The following is a 22,805-nucleotide window of genomic DNA, read 5'->3' as shown; positions in this document are numbered from 1 at the left end:
ACCTCCAGTCCTGTGGGCTGGTGGAAGAGAACAAGGACTAGAGGAACCTAGAGGGGGATGCCAGAAAGACTTCCTAAGCAGAAGGCATTATAAATGGGGCTTTGAGGTTTGAGTAGGAGTTTGCAGGCTGGATATGGGCATGCCAGGCAGAAGGATGGTGAGTTGTGAGTTCTGTGAGAAAGCAATTAGTCCACAAACACTGATTGAGCACCTACTGTATGCCAGGCTGTAGAGCCACAGCTGTGAGCAGGAGAAAGCTCTTAGAAGCCGTGAGGCTGTGAAGTCAAAAGGTGTGGGTTTAGAGCCTGCCTGGCCCCCAGTGGCTGCATGACTGAACCAGTGACTTGACCTCCCCGGGGCCTCATCTGTAACCCACCTCACTGGGTGGTTGTGAAGAGGTCACATACTTTGAAGAGTACCGGGAACAGAAGCACCCCAGAAGTGCTGGTATTCTTTTATTTATTGGGGGTCCTGGGGTGGAGGGTGATCCTAAGTGCAGCTGGGCAAGGGGTAGCCCGAGGGGGGCCCAGGACAGGTGTGGTAATCAGCATGCTGTGGTGGAGAGCAGGTCTGAGCTTGATGGAAAGTCCTGGGTCCCAGTGGACATGTGGGTATGCTGGGTGCCTGACCCTGAAGACCATGCAGATTCCAGGGACCAAGCCAGGGCCAGATGGAGCTCAGGAAGCAGAAAGCAGGATTTGGCCTGTATGCTCTGATCCTCCCACCCTGTCCTCCAAAGTCAGGGTGTGTGGGGGTGAGAGGGGCCCGGCTGTGCCTCAGTTTCCTCCTCTGTAAAATGGGGGGAAATTCTCTAGTTGGGAGAGGTCTGGGGAGCATCCTCAATTCAGAGCAAGTACACGATCAACACTGTCTGTATGAAGGGCAATTACACTAGTCCCTGCAGCAAATGGGGGCATTTCAGGCAGTGATGTCACCAGCACACACACTTCACTGCCTCCAACAGCTAGGACTTTGGAGCCAGTGGAGGTGGGTCCTTCCCCTTTCCGGCCCTCAGCTCCTCAGCTGCAAGTTCATAGTCCACACTCACCCTATGGGGCTCTGCGGTTCCCTGAGCTCATGGGCCCCATAAAGAAGCTAGAATCAAACATCTGAGCCTATGGGATTGTCCCCTCCATCCAGGTCTCTGCACACATGCGTGCATGAGTGCATGCACGCTCAGTGGCTTTGAGCCCTCTAAGACGGTCCCTTTGCTGGTCCTGTGGCTGAGTGGCTAGGGTGCCATATCCATGCTGTGGGCCACTGAGTGAGGAGACACTGTTTGCCACGGCTCTGGGCATTATCTGGGTTTGGGTTCTGGCCCATCTGATAAGAGATAGGAAAATGGCACCTCCTGGTGGCTTTCATTTGCTTTCTTTGGGTCACCAGTGAGGCTGGGCAACCTTTAAAACACAGAAGTCCTTTCTGGGCGCGGCCTCTTAAGTGCCCAGACATTCAGAGCTGGTGTGACATGTGCCTACCTGGCAGGGTGAGTCCCAGGAGGGAAGGTGGTATCCCCATTTAACTGGCCAACCCCAGGCAGGTGGGTTGTCGTTTGGTGGTTTACAACGCCCTGGTCTCCTACACCTGGGATGCCCCAAAACCTCAGTTTGGGGCACAAAGCAATTAAGTGACCAGCCAGAGGCCACCCCCAGTAGGTGAATGGCCTAATTGAGATAATTTTTTAATTGAGGTGACATTCACATAATGGAAAATTAATGATTTGAAGTAAACAATTCAGTGGCATATAGCACAATCACAATGTTGTCAACCATCCCCTCTATCTAGTTCCAGAACATTCCCATCACCCCAAAAGGAAACCCATTCTCATTAGCTGTCACTCCCCATTCCCCATCTCCCTCCAGCCCCTGGTAACCACTAATCTGCTTTCTGACACTATGGATTTGCCTATTCTGGACATTTCGTATAAATGGGATCATACGCAATGTGGTCTTTCTAGTCTGGCTTCTTTCACTCAGCATATTTTGAGGTTCCTCCTCATTGCAGCATGTGTCAGTGCTTCATTCCTTGCTATATAATGCTGAATAATATACCACATTTTGTTCATCCACTCATCTGTTGATGGACACTTGGGTTGTTTCCACCTTTTGGTGATTGCGACTAATGCTGCTCTAAACATGGTGTACACCTATTTGAACACCTGGTTTTGATTCTTCTGGGTGGATACCTAGGAGTAGAATTCCTGGTCATATGATAATTCTAGTCTGTATTTGAACCCAGGCCCTCCAGCCCCAGACTCTGACCTGACGCTTTTGAAGCCACTCTGGCAGTATAGCAGACTCAAACTTCTTTTTTTTTTTTTTAATATAATAAATTTATTTATTATTTTATTTTATTTATTTATTGTTTCTGGCTGCGTTGGGTCTTCGTTGCTGCGCGCGGGTTTTTCTCTGGTTGCGGCGAGTGGGGGCTACTCTTCGTTGTGGTTCGCGGGCTTCTCATTCTGGTGGCTTCTCTTGTTGCGGAGCACGGGCTCTAGGCGCGCGGGCTTCAGTAGTTGTGGCATGTGGGCTCAGTAGTTGTGGTGCACGGGCTTAGTTGCTCCACGGCATGTGGGATCTTCCCGGACCAGGGATCGAACCCGTGTCCCCTGCACTGACAGGTGGTTTCTCAACCGCGGCACCACCAGGGAAGCCCCCAGACTCAAACTTCTGACGAGGCAGATCTGTTTCCACGTTGCAAGCAGGGCTGGGTGTGACCCAGCTCCCAGGACCCTCACATTCCCCGGGAGATGACACAGGAAGGGGCCCTTGCCTGATGTGGAGGTAGATGGGCAGAGCCACGCCCACCAAATCCGGTGTTTGATTCTGGCTCTTTTATGGGGCTCATGAACACAGGAAACCCAAGGGGACCCCGTAGGATAGGAGAAGACCTTAAGCCCAGGAAACCTCAATGGGCTCCAAAGTTCAAGGGTTTGCCGCCGCAGGAAAGTGTATGAGCCAGGGCCTCTGAGGCCTGAAGTGCCCCCATTTGATGCAGACATTTAATGTCATCGCCCTTCAACCGCTGTAGTGTACATCATGCAGTTGCTCTGTGCTGACCTTGCTCCCCAGACCTGTCCCAGCTAGAGGAACCGGGGTTTAGTTCCTCCACTTTACAGACGAGGAAACTGAGGCACAGCCAGAACCTGCCCCTTTTCCTCCACGGGAAGAAATCGCAATGGGAGAGGAAGCAGGGGATGACTTGAACCATCACCCGGCTCACACCTGTGGACCTGGATCTTCCCCCGCCCCAGAGCTCCCAACTGTAACGTGTCAACACCAGAAACTTCTAGAGACTCAGACGCAGCACACAGCAGGGTTCGAATCTTCACCAGCCCCAATCCCAAGAATCTTCCAATCTGACTTCTGAAAATGCCAGCCCACTGCATCCAGACGTCTGGGGTCTCAGGATAGGTTATCGGGTTCTGAAATATTCTAACCTCTTGAAGAGCCACTGGGTTCAACTTGCCTCCCTGCCCCTCTTTTAATCATTTCTTCATCGAACACACGTTGGACCAACCCTGCCCGGGGCCCTGTGCCGAAGAAGGCGCTGTTTGCACACCTCCAGCCGCGGGGAGCTCACTCCCTGACTGTGGGCAGGACTCAAGTGGGGTCGTGAGCCGGGATAGGGGCGGGGGAGGCTAGAAGCAGCCTGGGTGGTGCGATCCGGTCAGTGGAGGGGAAGGGGCGGGGCCGGGGAGGGAAGAAGGGAGGGGCCGGCAGGAGAACTTGTACTGGGCCCTGCAGAAACGGCCCAGCTGGGAGTGGGGGTTCCGGCGGGAGGCAGGCAGGAAGCAGCGAAGCCGGGAAGGGCGGGGGCACGTGCTCAGGTGAAACTCTTCCTCCTGCTCGTGAGCCAAGAGGAGCAGGGATAGGGGTCGGAGGCTGGACGGCTGTCTGGGGGTGAGTATTGGGGGCCCCGGAGGATCTAGCGGAACCCTGGTGGGGGACGCAGTTGGGGCTCTAGGGAAGCCCCGGCCGGTCCCTGGGGTCGGGTATCTGCCGCGTTTACCCTGAAGAGGCAGGGAGATCCTGGAGCCCCGGGTCTCAATAACCCTGTTGCCCTCACCCATCGGTAATAGTACTCGCCAGCCTCCCAAGGCCGGCTCAGTCCTGACCGGGAAGGAAGCCTCACCCACGCCTGGGGAATGGGGGGAGACCGAGGCCACGTGGAGCTGTGGCATCCCTGATCCTGGACAATGTCCCGTCGCAGTCGTGGACACAGTGAAGCGACCCTGGATCCCCGAACCCAGGAGTGGAGGGAGCTTTGTATGCGCTGGCCGTTACTATTACTGTTATCGTTATTGTTGAGATTGTTAGCATACTGATTGAGAGGGTATAGGCAGGAACAGCACCCGGGTTCCCAGGTTGGGTTTATTATTGTTTCTTGAGGGAACCACTGCTGAACCCCAGTGCTGCCAGGCGGTGGACCAGGTTCCGGCCTGGGCACCCCAGTTCACAGTTTCCTCTGGGATCCATTCAGGTCCCTGCTCAGCCAGTGCCTGGCTGTGTTGCTTGCTTTTGGTTGCTCCTGGTCTCTGAATGCACATCAGTGTCCCCTCTGTGAGGTAGCAAAATGACCCGGCTTCCATGAGGATGCCTGCGGTGTTAGGCAGTGGCAGCTGTTATGATGGGGGCGCTTCTGGCCACTGAAAGACCTCAAGTGAGTGACTGTAGGTCTCTGAGCCTCAGTTTTGCTATGTGTCAAGTGGGGCTCATGATACGGAACTGTGGTGAAGGTGAAATAAGTCAGTAAGTGCAATGGCCACTCAGTGGGGCCCACAGAATGTCAGCCATCACCATAAGTATATTACAGTTACGTCATTAGCCACCTTTCCAGGTTCTCGACCAACTTTCCCTCTGGGTCAGATTTCTTTTTTCATGGCCACTTTTCAGATGGGGAAACTGAGGACCCATCCCCCTCCCCCCAAGCCAACCCTCCCCTCCCCCCTCTCCCTCCCCCCTACCCTCACCTCCCACCCCCTGGGGCCAGGGCCTCCCTGTTGTCCAGATCTGGAATTCAGAGTCCAGAGGAAGTTTGCTGGATTTGGGGCTGGCCCTGGGGCCACCACTTTCTTCCACGGCCCTTTCAGTTCCCAAGGTGGCCACCGTGACAGACAGGGCGGAAGAGTCCAGAGGAAGAGGTGTGGCCCCTGCGTCAGGTCACTGGGCCCCCACCTCTTAGCAGCCTAGGTGAGCAGCTCATGTTTGCCCAGCCCAGCCTGGACACCCTCCCTTCCCCTCTCCCTCGCCCCCAGGGTGCAGAGAATGATTCCTGCCAGGTACTCTGGGTGTGAGGAAACTGAGAAGGGGCCTTGGAGCTTCTCTGCTCCAGGCCAGAGCTTGGGGAATCCAGACAAGCCAGCTTGGCCCAGGGACCCTGGGGCTGGGCTGGGTTAGCCCAGGAGGAGGAGATAAGACGTCACTGAGCGTCTTCTCTTCCTGCCAACAGCCTCTGAGGCCCAGAGTGGGGCAATAACGTGCCCCCCACCCCCCATGAGCCAGGGAGGATGCCCATTGTGGTCCCTCCACCTGATGGGAGTCTGGCTCAGCTTGATTGCCCACCATAATAGGGGAACTCACTACCAAGATAACAAACTAAAGGAGGTCCCACCGGGTGGTGGTTAAAGGCAGGGATTGGGCTACCACTTGACCTCCTTTGAATGGGTTCCTTGACCTCTCTGTGTCTCAGTTTCCCCATCAATAAAAATGAGGCTAACATAGCCCTACCTCCCAGCGCAAGTGTGGGGTGTCGATGAGCTGATGGTGGAAAGGCTGCATGCAGGATCTGGCAAAATCATATGTGGCTCATTGGTGATATTTATCTTTGCATGAAAGAAATTATGTCGGACAAAGCCTGGATGAGGGCCCTGACCAGGTGTGGAGGTCCTCCAGAAGGTTCCCAGAGGTTCAATTTGCACATCAGCCCTGGATCACGGGAAGATTCTGAGGTTGAACTGCGATGCACGGCCTGCCTCCCTAGCCTCAGTTTCCCCATCTAGGAAATGAGCCCAGAGATGCCGTTTGAGGCTCAGCTGGGGACAGGGCTGGCATTTAATCAGGGGCCTACATCCAGCCTCAGAATCCTTCCTGGACCCATCCTAGGTACCCCGGGCAGTTTCTGCAGTGGGGGAGGGCAGGCTCATCCAATGAGTCATCCATTGGGAGCCCTGGGACCTGGAAACAGAGGACTCAAGGGTCTAAAGTGTGTGTGTCACCCTGCCCCCTTCCTGGAACTTGCCCTTTTCTGGAAAATTGTCTCATTCGCTGCCTCTGTTCCCCATTAGGCCATTGGCTCCCCAAACATGGTGGTTTGTCTCCATCAACTTGGTTGGGTGCCCAGAACCTAGACCAGGGCGTGGTACACACCGGGTGTTCAGCTCAGAGCAGTGACCAGTGTGCAAGTGATAGCGGTAGCTGCTGCCGCCGATACTAATATCGTCATTGTTGGCACTTCGTATATGTGTGACTTGGAGAAAAGGTCACCGCTTAGTCCTCTAGCCTTTCCCAGGGCTCAGGGGGTTATACACACAAATGGGGTTCTCCTGTCACCCCCCACCTCTCCTTTTGGCAGCCCCAGAATGTTCCAGGCCCCCATCCCCATCCAGATCCCAGCTGAGGGTCGCTGGGGAGTGGAGGAGCAATGAAAGCCACAGTGGAGCTGGTATTTAGCACCTGCTGGGGGCGAACCGTGAGTGGGCAGCTGACACCAGGCAGCTTTGCAGATGAGGCTGCTGAGGCCTGGAGCGGGGAGGGGGAAGCTACTTGCCCCGAGTCCACAGATGACCAGTAGCCGGGTCAGGCCTTACTTCCCCGGGGGCCACGGTGGCTGTCTCAGGAGCATCAGCTCTCTTGGTCCTCACGGCTGCTGGGTGAGGGGGGGGAATGAGCCCTCATGTTCCTGATTCAAAAACTGAGCCCCAGTGACTGGGCTGTTTGGGAGCACCCAGGCCTGTGGGTCCCCAGAGCTGGGGTAAGGAGGGGGGCGGGTGGGTGTGTGTCTGACAGGCCTGGAGAGGGACCCAAGATTCACCCTCTCCAAGCCTCAGTTTCCTCATCTGGAAATTGGGAGCATCGTGTGGGGAATCACCTTGATGTGATGGAGGCCTCCAAGTCAGTGTCAGGCAAGCCCCCACTGTCTGTGAAATAGTGCAGGGTGGGGATGGGGGGCTGGTCCAGGCCCCCCAAGGGTGCTAACGGGTAGGGCGTTGCCACCTGGATTGTGTGACATTCTCACTTCCCCATGTGTCTCAGCTTCTCTGCCTTCCTGGCCTCCCAAGGGGAGGTGAGGGGGACAGAGGTGCCTGGAGCCATACGTGCCTGGGTCTTTGACAGACCTTGGCTGTCACTTGGGGGTGTAGGCAGAGGTTGGGGGACTAGAGCACTGTCACCAGCCGGGGTCCCTAATTGATTCTGCTGAGTGGTCAGCCCCTTCCGTACATCTAGTGTCTCATTAATATTCAGTGAGTTATTAATATTTAGTACTGTGTTTATATATATACAATGAATCATGACTATTCAGTGACTGTGTCTATTGGTGCCTCAGGGTTGTTTAGTGGCTCATTCATATATTCATTGTAATAATATGCATATTCATTAATGCATCACAAATGTGCCTTGCAACTATTAATTGTTGCCTTATAATTATTTCATATATTATAAATACTGGGTGCCTCCTGCATATTTAACAGATCATTAATATTCAGCACCTCACTAATATTCAGTGCTTCTTGCTCATTAAATGCATCCTGAATATTTCAGTGCCGTGAATATTTGGCCCTTTAGCACATTAGGAATATTCGGAGTCAGGAATATTCAGTGCCTCTTGGTCCTGCCCCCTTGGCTCCAAGGATGTGCTTGCTGACTTATCAGGACTGAATCATCTCCATCCCCAAAGCCCCAGGTAGGGGACGGTGGCAGCTGCTGCCTAGAATGGGGTTAGCCTGAAATGAGGCACAAGGAAATAGCCAATATGTGAGTCGTTGTTAGCATTTTTCCTCATGCAACAAACAACAGTGAGTACCAACTGGGGACACAGCTGTGAGGGCCAAGATGCTGGGCCCCACCTCTGGAGCTCCAGGCTGGCTGGGGAGATGGACAGGACGGAAGTGAGCAGTTTTGTCTAATGGTGGTGAGAGCAACAGAGGAAAGCAGAGCCGGGGTGGGGTGTTTTAGCTGGAAGGTTGGGGCGTCTCTAAGGAGATGATGTTGGGCGGAAGCCTGAAGATCAAGGAGAACCAGGGAGAAGAGCAGGAGAGAGGGGCGTCCGAGGTGGAAGGAAAGGCAGGTGCAAAGGTCCTGTGGCAGGGCTGAGCCCGGGTATTTGAAGGAGCTGTGAAGAGGCTGGTGTGGCAAGAGTGGAGGAGAGGGGGCGGTGGTCATGGGGGGGGAGGAGAAGGAGATTGAGAGCACCCCAGGGGGAGGCTTTGGGGTTGCAGCCAACGAAAACAAGTGGTTTTGCTGTGTGCGCTGCAGGAAGCCCTGCGCAGGATTGGCCAGTATTGCAGTGGGGGGACTGGGTGATGGGCCCTGAGAGTCAGCCCGGACATCACTGCTGTGACTCTGTACACCATGGCACTACGGTCTGCAGGGAGGAGCATGGAGGAGGCCCTGCCACGTGCAAGCAATATATGGATGTGTTCATCCATCAAATGCCTGATGGATCTTCCTGGTTTACATGGCATCGTGTCTCGAAGGCTCTTGCCCAGATACCACACCTGGGTCACCTGCTGCCCCATAATGTCCCCTTGTGAAAGGCTCAGAGACTTCTCACATTTTGTTCTCCCTGGTCCATCCTTCTCTGTCCCCCACATCCAGGCTCTAAATTTTTTTTTTTTTTTTTTTTGGCCATGCCACACTGCATATGGCATCTTAGTTCCCCAACCAGGGATCGAACCCATGCTGCCTGCAGTGGAAGTGCAGAGTCTTAACCACTGGACCGCCAGGGAAGTCCCAGGCTCTAAATATTGATGACTCCCTTCATCCTATTTGCTGAACTCACCCACGTCCCTGTACCCTGCCAGCCAGCCCCTATCCAGGTCCCCAAATTCTTCTTCCTGGTTGCTGCCCTGGCCTCTAACTCCTGCCCTGACTGCCTTTTCCCCTTCAGTGTCCACAGGGGACTTCTTCAAAGCATAACTCAATCTTGTCCTTCCCCTGCTCACACACCGTCCATGGCTCCCCATTGCTCCTCACCTGCAACATAAGAGCTGCTTTGTGGTCTGCCCCATTTCCTGAGCCTCCCCCTGCCATCATCTGGCAACCCTGCCTTTATCTCCCTCCTCCTCCACTTCTCCAACCACACCGCCTCCTCTCTCTCCCTTTGATAACCTAAATTTGTGCCCACCTCAGGGCCTTTGTGCTTGCTGTGCCCTCTGCCTAGAATGCCCTTCCCCTGGGGCTCTGCCCAGGTGATTATCCCTTCATCCTTCAGGATGTCCCCAGGCTGGTCAGGTCCCTCCCCTGCCAGGGATCCCTCCTTCTACAACAGCATTTATCGCAGCTGCGACTAAACAAATCACTTCCTCATGTATTAATATCATAAAGGAAGGGCTGGCTTGGCCATGACTGTGTCCCCTGCACCCTGCATACAGTAGGTGCTTAGTAAATACTCTATGGCCCACAAGTCAGTGCAACAAGTAAAACAGTTGGATTCGTACATGTTCATAGACACTCCTGCTTTATGCTGAGCCTGAATATCCCCATCTGTAAGTGGGGGCACTAAAGGAGCCAGGACAATGAACCAAGGTCACTGGGGTTGTCATCGCATAGTCAATGTATGCCAAGCCCTTTAATACTCAATAGAAAGTGACCCATTGTGTGTCTGTAGGGCAGGGAGTATTCTCAGCATTTCCATGTGCTAATGAGGAAATAGACTCCCAAGGGGAAGTGACTCACCAACGTCAACTCAAAGCAAAGAGGTACCATTCAACAAGGAATCTGACCTCTCTTCTTCCTGCTCACACACCTCCATGGCTCGCCCATGCCCCAAGGAAACAGCCCCACTACTCAGCCTGGTGTTCAAGATCTTTACAGGGTCTGGCCCCACCTCTTAGCCTCAGAAATCACCCCCTCTCCAAATTCTGCTTTTCAGCAAAATAAACTACACATGATTCCTTGAATAGGCTTTGTTTTCTTTCCCTTCCTTGCTTTTGCATTTGCTCTCTTTGCTACCTGAACTCCCCTTGGTGAACTCATATGCATCCTTCAAAACCTCAGCTTCAATATCCTGATCCATTCTCTGGCCCAGCCCTGATCCCACAGGTGTCTGGATTTGTCTCCCCCAGACTGAGGGCTTCTGGGGGGCCAGGCCCAGGGTTGAGGCTTCTCGATTCCTCCAGAACCTATTTGTTGAATGAATGAATAGTTTTCATATATGTGTTTTGAGATAAGAGCCACTGAGACCGTTCTCAGAGCTGAAGGACTTGGAGACAATGTGGATTTCTGTGGTAATGTGAGTCACCCACTGGGCCACCTTGGGACAACTCTCTGAGCTTCACTTCCCCAGCTATGAAATGGGGGTGGGGATTCCCCCAGAGTTATTCAGACCTCACAGACTTCAGAGTGAGCTGCTGTTTGGGCTTCCACAAGCCCAATCCTTCCAGAACTGGAGAGGGTAGACAGGAGAATCTTGCGTGGGGTCAGGGAATCGAAAGCAGACCTGAGAGGAACTTCTCACCAGCCATACAGCCCCACCAGCAAAGTCCCCAGAGCTGCCGCACAGTCGCTTAGGAGGAAGTAATACCAAGAGGCTTCCCGTCCTTGGCTAAGTGGAGCCCGTAAGCCCCAGCTTTTCCCACGGTAGGTGTGAGGTCCCAGCCCATTTAGAAAGTAAGGCCTGTAAGGAGAGGTTGGGGACTACCTGGGATACAGCCCACTGAGACACCCAGCAAGGTATCCTGGACCAGTGAATCCCCAGCACTCTCAGCCTGGCTGAAAGCGGGGCCTGGAGTTTCTTTTTTATGCCAGTCTGGGTGTGGGATGTTGTGAGTTTGGAAACATTTGCTGCTTGAAGTTTTAAGGGGCCATGAGTTAGGGATGGAGGTAGCCTTGGTGGCTGGAAAAGGGAAGGGGATCTGGGATGCATTAATAGAGGTCTAGTGTAAGGGGAAGGGGACGTGAGCCTCCATCCCCTCCACCCCCAACTTGAGCTCTCAGACCCCAATCAGGAGCCTTATGGGGACTGGGAGGGTGAAGTCGCTGTAAGATCCCTCCATTTAAAGAAACCGGAGACCTGGCAAGAAAAAGTTGGGAATGCAGGTAGCCAACAAAGATTAAGTGTTTCATATGCAAAGGGATCTTACAAATAAACAAGAAAGAAAATGCAAGGAAAAGAACAGGCATTAATGGATTTAATTAAAACCAAATGGCCACCCCCAAGAGCTTCTATTTTGCCCAGATACCCTGATCCCAGTGATATGAGCCATTTAGTCATTTTACCTCTTCTCACACCTTCCCCCTCCCCAATGTCCAGGTTTGGCTGAGTTGTAAATATTCCTATTTGTTGAGGTATCTTTCTTTGTTTTGGAGCTCTTGTTTGGCACTAAACACATTCCCAGCTAACGGATCCTTGGCCATTTAGGTTTGATTTTCTATTTAAATAGTAATAAATCTCATAAATACTCCATCTAATGAACTTAACTAAACCTGTATCAAGCTTCTTTGTTCAGTCCCTCATTCTCCTCTTTGGATCCTTCCTCCTTCTGAGTTCTCTGTTCTGGTTTCTGTGTTTATTTAGACGAGGATTTCTCAATCTTGACAATGCTGGATCATCTTCTGTCATGGGGCGGTCCTGTGCCCTATAGGATGTTAATTTAAGCAGCATCTCTGGCCTCCATCTTCTCGATGCCATTAGCAGTCCCATTTCTCCACCCTGCCCCAATCATGATAACCAGAAATGTCTCTAGACATTGCCCAGTAAGTATCCCGTGGGAGCAGAATAACCCCTGATTGAAAACTGATTTAGACTCTAAACTGCAGATGGGGTAGGGGGGAATCACCCTCTAAATTTTCATGGGATTCTGAATGAGGGTGTCTCTTAGCCAGAAGTTAGGGTCCCAGGCACACCCTTGTCTTCCAGCATCTGTGGGTCTCTGGCCACCAGTGTCACCGAAGAGAATGTTGTGACATCTCTGGTCTTATTTTTGGTGACTTGGGCTTTCTACTGCAGCTCTTGAGTTTTTTCCCGTCCTCGGAGCTCAGGGATCTGCCAGGTTCACCTGGGAACGCTCCTTTCTTGTGGTCCACTCTGGACTCGGGCCCCTCTTCATCTCAGGAAAATGTCCTTCTAGGATTCTGTTCATTCTTGCATCATTTGTCAGTTCACAGTCTCCTCTCAAGATTGTGATTTGCCTTTTTGGGTCTCCCAGACCTGCCCTCCAGATGGTGAACCACCATCTGAGGCTGGCAGCTAACCCGGGGACGCCATGGAAACAAGACAGGCTCTGTGCCACCCGCAGACAGGGTCTCCAGCTGCTCAGACTCCACCAGCTCATTCCTACCTCAGGGTCTTTGCACCTGCTGTTCCCTCCCTGGGGATCTTTCTCTCACAACCTCAGCCATGATGGCTCCTCTGTGCCATTCACATCCCAGCTTAAGTGTCATCCAGACCTCAAAATCCACGCCCACCACCCAACCCCATTTCCTCCCGTGGCATTCATCCCCTTGTATCTCTTCACCGAGGTTTTTATTTAGTGTTTGTTCCCCCTCAAGCATGTGGGCCCCAGAGTGGCAGAGACATTGAGGTATCCTGTGCCTGTTCACCACTGTGTCCCCGCTCCCGGGAGGTGCCTGGCACACAGGAGAAGCACAGTAAGTATTGGCTCGAATGAATGAATGTATAACTTCATTCTGAGAGTCAACATATATATATTTTGGCCACGCCATGCGACTTCCGGGATCTTAGTTCCCCGACCAGGGATCGAACCCGTGCCCCCTGCAGTGGAAGCACGGAGTCCTAACCACCGGACCTCCAGGGAAGTCCCAAGAGTCAATATTTTTTCAGATGCTGTGGCATCCCAGCATTCGTTCGTTCATTCATTCATTCAACACACATTTACTGAGCACCTACTACTCACCAAGCACAGTTCTAGGGGCTGGGGATAAAATGATGAATAAGACTTATTGCATGGAGCTTGTATTCTGGTGGGGAAGATGGATGAGAAGCAGTACATTTTTTAAGGTTTTTAAAATTAATTAATTTATTTATTTTTGGCTGCGTTGAGTCTTCGTTGCTGCGCACGGGCTTTCTCTAGTTGTGGCGAGCGGGGGCTACTGTTCGTTGCGGTGTGCCGACTTCTCACTGCGGTGGCTTCTCTTGTTGTGGAGCACGGGTTTTAGGCGCACGGGCTTCAGTAGTTGTGGCACATGGGCTCAGTAGTTGTGGCTCGCGGGCTCTAGAGCGCAGGCTCAGTGGTTGTGGCGCACGGGCTTAGTTGCTCCACGGCATGTGGGATCTCCCCAGACCAAGGCTCGAACCCGTGTCCCCTGCACGGGCAGGTGGGTTCCTAACCACTGCACCACCAGGGAAGCTCCATTTTTTAAGTTTTTATTTTAGGAGGTGAAAAGTGCTGTGGAAGAAAGAAAAAGTAGGCTAGGGTGGGGGATCAGGGCTGCCAGTGAGATGGTGTGTCCTGAGGAGGTGTTCCTGAGAAGGGGACATTTGAGCAAAGGCAAGGAGGGGGAGGAGGGAGTTGTATAGAAATCTGGAGAATCAGGCAGAGGAAACAACCTGTGCAAAGGTCCTGAGGCAGGACTGTGCTCAGCATGTTTGAGGTTAAAATCCCAACCACACTCTTACATAGGGTTAATTCCCATTTTACTTTGAAGCTCAGAGAGGTCAAGCTTCTTTCCAAAGGTCACACAGCAGAACCTGTGGAGTGGGATCTGAGCCTCATTTCGGGGAGACACCTGGCTGGAGAGGCCTTGGCCAGGCAATGTGCAGAGACAGTGATGGGCACGTTGGGGAAATGGCCTCATGGATCAGGGCAGGAGCCTCTGTCCCCAGCACCAGCACCCATTTGTGGCTCTAGATAAAATGGGAAACTACTCTCTTCTTGCTCCCAGGCAATTGCTGGGTGGGGTTGCTTGGAGCTCGAGGGGCCTACCAGAATCCACTGACTACCCCACAGTGTTTCAGGTGCCAGAGGGGAGAGCGAGGAGGCCCCAGACGAGCACAGACATCCTGAGGCAATCTGAGGTAAGTGCTGGGGTTCACATATTCATTCAACAAATACTTGTTGAATACCCACTAGGTACCAGGTGCCAGGAACTCCCTTCACACCTGCACAACCTAGTGAGTTGCTCAGATGCCCCCTTTATAACTGAGGAAACTGAGACCCTAGGTATGGAGGGCACACAGCCAGGGAGTGATGGAGTTGGGATTTAAACCCAGGAGTTGGGCTCCAGAGGGCACCTCTCTGAGGTGAGACAATAAGTGTTTACTGAATTAGTAAGTCCTGCCTTGGATCTAATCTGGCATTTTCATGCTGCGCTGGAAAATAGATCTTCAAATTTAGGGCTGGAACACAGCACAGATACCACCTTTCCAGACAAAGGGACATTGAGGGAGTCCAGGGAAGCCTGGGAAAGGGATGTGGACAGGAGACCAAGGGCTCTGCCTAGATATGGAAAAGGAAATCTTCGGTGGGGGGGGAGGTGGTTGATGGATAAATAAAAGTGTGCCAGGCTGCTCTCACCTTCTGAGATGGCCCACACTCTGTCGAACGTGTTTCTCTCTAAATAAATCCACTTCTTTTTTTTAAATTATTTTTTAGATTTTATTTATTTATTTATTTATTTATTGGCTGCGTTGGGTCTTCCGTTGCTGTGCGCTGGCTTTCTCTAGTTGCAGAGAGCGGGGGCTACTCTTCGTTGCGGTGCGAGGGCTTTTCATTGCAGTGGCTTCTCTTGTTGCGGAGCACAGGCTCTAGGCACGCAGGCTTCAGTAGTTGTGGCACACAGGCTTCAGTAGTTGTGGCTCATGGTCTCAAGAGCCCAGACTCAGTAGCTGTGGCACACGGGCTTAGGGCTTACAGCTTAGTTGCTCTGCGGCACATGGGATCTTCCCAGACCAGGGCTCCAACCCGTGTCCCCTGCATTGGCAGGCGGATTCTTAACCACTGTGCCACCAGGGAAGCCCTAAATCCACTTCTTACCTATCACTTTGTCTCTCGCTGAATTCTTTGTGACGAGACATCAAGAACCTGAGCTTTGTTAAATCCTGAGACCAGAACTAAAACCCCCAGCAAATGGAAGATGTTACCATTCTTCACTCCAGAAAAGACCACCTGAGGCCAGATTAAAGGAACCAGAGAAACTCATCAAGAGATTACCTGAGACCAGATTAAAGGAGTGCAGGCCCTGCACACACCCTAATCCTTATCAGCAACCCTGCCCTTGAACCATTGCCAAATCCTCCTGGGTTGGGACACACAGTTTTGAGGGGCACGAGCCTGCTGCTTCCCCCTTTTCCCTGGCAAAGCAATAAAGCTCTTCTTTTCTACTTCACCCCCCCCCCGCCCAAAAAAAGTGTGCCAGAGAGAAACTTAATGAATTTACTTTTATTCATAAATTCATTCATTCAGACACTCTCTGCTTCCCCCATGTGTTTGCCTCATGCTGGGCAATGCCAGGACCCTCAAGAAGCCCCCAGTCTTGGGAAGAAAAAGTCAGAGATCATGATGAAACCGTACACCTCAGATTGGGACTTGAACCCACGTGCTGGGACCCGAACCCAGCCTAAACCCACAGTCTTCCAACTGAGCTCACACACCATATCAGGTGAGAAAGGCACCAGGGTATGGGGTTGTCAGTTTTTATAGGGGTGGGTAATTTTATAGGCTAATGAGTGGGAGGAGTATTCCAGCTATTTTGGGAAAGGGCGGGGATTTCCAAGAATTGGGCCACCGCCCACTTTTTGATCCTTATGGTCGGTCTTGGAACTGTCATGGTGCCTATAGTGTCATTTAACTTGCTGATGTGTTACGGTGAGTGTATACTGAGGCTCAAGGTCTAGTGGAAGTTGACTTGTCTGCCATCGTGGATCCATTTGGTTCTAATAAGTTTATGTCATGTCTGCGGGCTATGTCATTCTTTCAAAGCTTGTGCCCTGCCCCCTTCCCTCCTGTTTCAATGACCTAGCCAGAGAGGGAGACAGGGCTAACTAGGAAACCAGGACTCTTCCTGAGAGGTCCAAGAGGACTTCCCAGAGAATGGATCATTTGAGATGGGTTTTAAAGGAGGAAGAGGAGTTTGCCAAGGAAGATAGCTTTGTTTGAGACATGCTGGACCTGAGGGTTCTGTGAAGAGCCAGGGCCCATGCTCAGCTCACAGGACCATTAAAAATAGTCAAGAATGAGTGATGGTTATATCAGAATCCCAGAAGCTCAGAACTTCCTGGAGGAGCAAGTGAAAAGGGAAGCAGGAAGGATCCCAGCAGCTCTCAACTGCTAAAAAGGGAGTTCTCTGCCTCTCTCGGGGAGGCTCCTGGGCCATTTCTGAGAGAGGGACATAAAGAGGACCAGCTTGGATGCGGGGGTGGGGGGGGTGGGATTCTGGGCACACTGAATCTGGGAGGCTCACCTTGGCATCTCCATGCCTGTTTTCTCTGTAAATATTGATCCCTGGTAGGGCCTGGGCAACAGTCAGAGCCAACATGGGGTACTGGAGGAGGTGGGAGCCAGGGGAATCTCTGGGGGTGAATTTCAGTATTTTTCCAACTTGAGCAACTATAGGGCTGCAACCAGGTGTTGGGGTCCACAGGTAGCTCTGGAAAAGTGCTTGGCCCATCTGGCATGTTCAGGCATCTTCAGTGAGTGTTATTGTCTGCAGAAGCTGCCCAGGGGTCTCTTCGGACCAATCCCAAACTCAGGCGGACCAGAATGAGGTGTTCTCAACCCCTGCGGACAGAGGTGGGCCTGGCTGTGGCTCTGGGCACCTTCACCCTCCTCCTCCTCATCAATCTGCACGTCACCACCCACCTGCCCAGGCCTGAAGGAGCCGCCGGGCACCCCCGTGGCTCTGGTCTGGCCCTCGCCGCCCGCCCCCTGCCTGGCCAACACCTCCATGGCCGCCCTGTCGGACTTCGCCAGGCAGCCGCAGCACATCCGCAACTTCCTGCTGTACAAACACTGCCGCGACTTCGTGCTGCTCCAGGACGTGCCGCCTGACAAGTGCGTGCAGCCAGTCTTTCTGCTGCTGGTGATCAAGTCCTCGCCCAGCAATTACGAGCACCGGGAGCTGGTGCGGTGCAGGTGGGGCCGTGAGCGCCAGGTGCGCGGCGTCCAGCTGCGCCGCCTCTTCCTGGTGGGCACGGACCCCAACTCGCTGGAGGCGCGCGAGGTCAACCGGCTGTAGGCCATGGAGGCGCGGATGCACGGTGACATCCTGCAGTGGTAGTTCTACGACTCATTCTTCAACCTCACGCTCAAACAGGTGGGCTGGGGGAGGGAGGGTGTCACCTGATTGGGGCCACCTCTCCTTCCTGCCCAAAGTTGCTACCACCTCCTCTGAGGAGCTCTGGGGACCAGAAACTCCCATCAACCTCGCCCCACCCCATCTACTGTCCTCATGGTGATCCGAAGTCTTCTTTGTCCAAGGGAGGCAGGGAGAAAGGACTTAACAAGCCTGGCTCTCCAAGCCTTGATGACCTGGGCTCAAATCCAGACTCCGCTTCTTATCAGCTGTTTGCCATGGATGATCATTCACCTCTCTGTGCGTCAATTTCCTCATCAGGGAAATGGGATATTAATTGAACTCACCCACCTCTGAGGGCTGCTGTGAGGATTACATGAGATGATATTCATAAGGCACCTGGACCAGTGCCAGGTGCTCAGATAACATGGGCAATGGCGCATGGGGAGCGCTGGACAGAACACATCTTATTTCTTTGTTCTGGTTCTGTCTCCCCATGAGGCCCAGGTCTGTGTGTTAGATACTCAACAAAGACCTTTCTGATGGAAAAGAAACCATGAGAGGTAGACAGAATCTTGCCCATGCTCAGAGGAGGAATTGAAGGCTCCAAGGACCCACCCAGGATGTGGGGGGGGTGGGGATGGAGTAAGCTGAGTAGAGACACAAGTTGAAAGGGGCCCAGTGCAGGTTCCTGCTCATAGTAAGTACAGACAGGTCTGGGTTCAAGACTTTGAACAACAGACCTTCTCTGTTGTATGACCTTGCTCAAGGCACTTTCTCTGGAGAGCCTCTATTTCCTCATCTGTAAATGAGATTGAAGACCAACCACACCTGCCTCTTAAAATTGTATTAAGGATTCAAGGTAGGGCAGGCACTGAGTACAGTGCCTAGCATGCAGCCAAAGTTATTATGGAGGTAACTGAAGCCAAGGCGGGTAGAGGGCCCAGAACCTCTTAACATGCCATGTTCTTAACGCAGAACACAAAAGCATGTGATAAACGTCAACTTGACAAACATGAATCCAGTGCCTACAAAGTGTTGACCCCATAATGGGTGCTGAAGAGATGGCACATAGGAGAGACACAGCTCCCACCCAGGGGGACCCCAGAGTCTGGTGGGGGAGGTAGATGTTATATAACAATCATACAAGTAATTATTTAATGGTAGTGCTTGGCAAGGCAGAGTCAGAAGGAATAGCAATAAATGTAAATGTGACAATTTTCAAGCACTTCTTGATGCTTTACAGAGCGTCATCTCTGTAGATCCCCAACACTCCTGGAGGCAGGTCCCATGATGTGTCCTCTCTGGGAAGTTGGAAACTGAGGCACAGAGAGGGGCAGTTGGTTGCAAAGGACCACAGAGTGAGTCCTTTAACCCAGAATAGCCTGACTGGAAAACACATCCTTGCCTGGCCTCGCTGGGCTGGGGTGGCCGACAGGGACCCAAAGCTGATGGCCCCAGGCATCAAGCCCGTGTGCCCTGTCCACTCCCCCTTGCAGGTGCTCTTCCTACAGTGGCAGAAGACACGGTGCACATGCCAGTTTTATGCTCAACTGGGATGATGACATCTTTGCCCACTCTGACCACCACCTCTCTGTGGGGCAGTTGACCCACAGTGTGTGCCCCGTCTGCCTTCCCTGGAGCAAGTACTATGTGCTGAAGGTGGTGACAGAGGAGGAACACTACCCGCCCTACTGCGGGGGTGGTGGCTCCCTACTGTCCTGCTTCACAGCCACCGCCCTGCGCCACTCCCCCCCGCCCTGGACCTCTTCCCCATTGTTGATGTCTTCCTGGGCATGTGCCAAAAGCAGGAGGGCCTCACACAGTGGTATCCTCACGGCTGGTGTTCAGGCCCCCTCCAGCTGCCTGTCCTCCTTTGACCCCTGCTTCTACCGAGAGCTGCCGCTGGTGCACCGCTTCCTGCCCTACGAGATGCTGCTCATGTGGGACGTGCTGAACCAGCCCAACCTCACCTGTGACAAGCGGACACAGATCTACTGAGGTGGAGTCAGGGCCCCCAGCCTCGAGGCTACTGTCTCCATCCCCATAGAAAGGGCAGCAGCTTCCTCCCCGGAAGCTGAGACCTTTGTCCTCCTAAGTGGGCAGGACCTAGGCGAGTACCAGGGAGGTTGGATGAGTCTGACCGGTGAATTCCTACGCATCCTTCAAAACTCACCTAGTACTGCCTAGACCGTGTTCCATCATCCTCCCTAGACTCTCAGCTGGAAGGACCATCTCTTTCCATGTCAGCTAATGGCAGAAGCACTTCTGCTAGGGTCCCAGCTGCTGCTGCTGCATCCATCCCTTTTCCATGTCCCACTTCCTAGCCCTGACCTTGATCATGGGCTAAAGCCTAAGCAGTGACCAGCCTCTCCTTGGTTGTGAACCTGCAATGGTGGGTGAATTCCTGCAATGGTTCAAGGCCAATTGAGGACACCTGGGTCCACACGCAGCTGAAGCAAGAAGGATTTTTCAGCTGGGAAGAGAGGGTTTCTGTTCTCCACCCCTCCCTGGATCTTGGACCCCTCAGATGGTGGGAGGGGCCAGAGAGTCTGGGAATGGGACCGCCCCCTCCCTGGTTGTGGCTTCAAGCGCTCTTATGGTGGAAACATTGGGCAGAGGAGGGAGGGAGCTATCTGTCTCAGGCTGTGGGAGCTCAGAGTTTCTGGAGTCCCTGACAGGACCCAGCCCCACACCGGTGCTCCCCGACAATACAGGAAAGAGTATTGGGGCAAGAGGGGTCTTCACTGGGCCCAAGGCCAGCACACACACCTTAGTGCCCAGAGAAGGGGGATATTCAGGTCCTTGGGGAACCCTAAGTTCTCGGGACCCAGGACTGGCCCCCGCCCCTGTGTGTCTCTCAGACTGGGGAGATCCAAGTGAACTGGTGACCCCCCAGCCCTGCCACCCTCGGACAGGTGTCTGAGACAGGTTTCACAGGGATTAGGGCAGTGGTAAAGGGGACCTCACACAGCAGAGTGAGGACTGGAGACCAGGTCCTCAGGGAATAAAATGTTTTGCAAAGACTTAGAGGTCTTTTTTTTGTTTTTTTAAGTGATTTACAAGTTTTAACTCAGATCAGTCTACATTCATCCTTAAAATCTCACTTCCAGAAGAAAATATACACCAGTAAAACAGGGCAAGGATGAAGTAGAGACTATGGAAGCTTCTATCAGGCAGATCTCACATCATCCTCCCCTGCCCCCCCCCACACCCTCCATGGCTCCCTATTGCCCTCAGCTTATATTTCCCCCTGCAGACTGATTCTCACTCCAGCTTGATGGCAGGCTCCGGAGAGAGAGGCACAGGGGTGATACTACTCCTAGCTGCATGGGACGCTGGACCCACCTGCTTCTGGCAAGGCTCCTTCTGAATCCCACCCCACCAGCACGCAGCCTCCCCTCTTTTCCCCGGGCTCACCTCCTCTCACTGGGACTACAGCTCTACTGTCCTCTGTCCCACTCCTTGTGTCCCTTCTTTAAGTATTTATTGTGCACCTACTGTGTGCTACACACCTTGCCCTGTACTCCTCCTCCCAGCCCCATGGGAAAGGTCAGTGGGCACTGACCCACCTCATAGTGAGGACACAAACCTGTGAACAATGAAACAGGAAGTTACCAGAAGTGGTAAGAACTTTGAGGAGAATTAAAATGAGGTAATTGGACACACAGGGATGGGGACGAGAGCTAGCCAGGAAGTCAGGGGGTTGGGACTGCAGAGATGGGGCCTGAAGGAGGAGGTCATGGCCTTGGGGAGAATTGGGAGGAGGATGTTCCAGGCAGAGGATACAACATATGCAAAGGCCCTGAGGTGAGATGATCTGAGAGCATTTAAATTGCAGCCAGGAAGCTGTGACTGGAGGTGGGTAAGGAGGAGATGGAGGGAGAGGGGACAGGAGATCACAGGGACTAGTCACGTGGGGCCTTGTGGGTTGGGGTGAGGAGAGAGGGTGTTATTTTGAGGGTTACAGCATCTTTGGAGCAAGGAAATGACAGGATTAATTTTATTTATTTATTTATTTGTTTTTGGCTATGTTGGGTCTTCATTGCTGCACGCGGGCTTTCTCTAGTTGCGGTGAGCGGGGGCTACTCTTGGTTGCGGTGCGCGGGCTTCTCATTGTGGTAGCTTCTCTTGCTGCGGAGCACAGGCTCTAGCCGTGTGGGCTTCAGTAGTTGTGGCACGCGAGCTCAGTAGGTGTGGCGCACGGGCTTTGTTGCTTCACGGCATGTGGGATCTTCCCGGACCAGGGCTCAAACCCATGTCCTCTGCATTGGCAGGCGGATTCTTAACCACTGTGCCACCAGGGATGTCCCGACATGATTGATTTTTAAGTTTTAAGAAGCCCTGCAGCTGCCATGGAGACTGTTGAAAAGGAAGGTGGAGGCTGAGGCAGCCCCTAAGCCAGAGGAGGCAGGCCTGGATGAGGCAGGGGCTGCAGGGGTTTCTACCAGGTAGATCTGACCTCATCCTGCCCCTGCTCAAACACCTTCTGTGTCTCCCCATTGCCCTTGGGAAAGAGTGCTGCTCCCCTGCTGCACCGGATTGAATAGTGTCTCACAAAAGTTCCCATCCACCTGGCACCTCAGAATATGGCCTTATTTGGAAATAGAGTCTTTGCAGATGTAATTAAGGTAAGGATCAAGATAAGATCATCCTGGATTAGGGTGGGCTCTGAATCCAATGAGAGTGCTTTTAGAAGAGACAGAAATGAACACACAGAGAGACATGGAAAAGAAGACGATGTGAAAATGGGGGCAGAGCTTGGAGTGATGCACCTACAAGCCAAGAATTGCCAGTAGCCCCCCAGAGTTGAGAGAGGCAGGCGGACAGAATGTTCCTCAGAGCCCTTCAAAAAGAATCAACCCTGCCAACACCTTGATTTCTGACTTCTGGCCTCTAAAACTGGGAGGGAATAAGTTTCTACTGTTTTAAGCCACCCAGTCTGTGGCTGTTCCAGCAGCCTTAGGAAACTAATACACATGTGAACAGATCACATAGTCAAATGCCCGAGCATTTTTTTCAAGAGGGTCAAATCATACAATTCTTATCTCAGGATGAAAGGAGGATGCAAGTGAAAAGAATGGTGAGAGTTGGATCACTAAATATCCACTGTGAGGGGAATTCCCTGGCGGTCCAGTGGTTAGGACTCCACGCTTCCATTGCAGGTGGCACGGGTTCAATCCCCGGTCAGGGAACTAAGGTTCCACAAGCCCCACAGCGCCGCCAAAAAAAAAAAAAAAAAAATCCACTGTGACTCATTCAGACATTCATGTGTTGTGTCCACTGATAAGTGGACGTTAAGTGAGGTTAAGGCCCCCCATGAGCCATGACAGAGACCTGGATTCGAATCCTGAACTTGGCCATTCCCTCCCTGTCTGACCTTGGCAAACAGCC

At 52.8% G+C, this 22,805-nt stretch overlaps 1 protein-coding gene across 1 annotated transcript; it reads left to right on the top strand.

Moving 5' to 3' along the window:
* The first annotated feature begins 3,751 nt into the window (after positions 1-3,751).
* B3GNT3 (UDP-GlcNAc:betaGal beta-1,3-N-acetylglucosaminyltransferase 3) lies at positions 3,752-20,407 on the top strand. The gene is given in 9 exon segments (XM_061188645.1): positions 3,752-3,902; positions 14,129-14,196; positions 15,584-15,779; positions 16,830-16,954; positions 16,956-17,432; positions 18,911-18,942; positions 18,944-19,164; positions 19,167-19,227; positions 19,229-20,407. Coding segments are annotated over 7 exon segments (1,278 nt in total). The 5' UTR covers positions 3,752-3,902; positions 14,129-14,196; positions 15,584-15,601; the 3' UTR covers positions 19,413-20,407.
* The last annotated feature ends 2,398 nt before the right edge of the window (positions 20,408-22,805 follow it).

Source organism: Eubalaena glacialis, chromosome 4 (assembly GCF_028564815.1).
Source record: "Eubalaena glacialis isolate mEubGla1 chromosome 4, mEubGla1.1.hap2.+ XY, whole genome shotgun sequence".
NCBI lineage: Eukaryota > Metazoa > Chordata > Mammalia > Artiodactyla > Balaenidae > Eubalaena > Eubalaena glacialis.
This window is presented reverse-complemented; position numbering and strand designations above follow the sequence as displayed.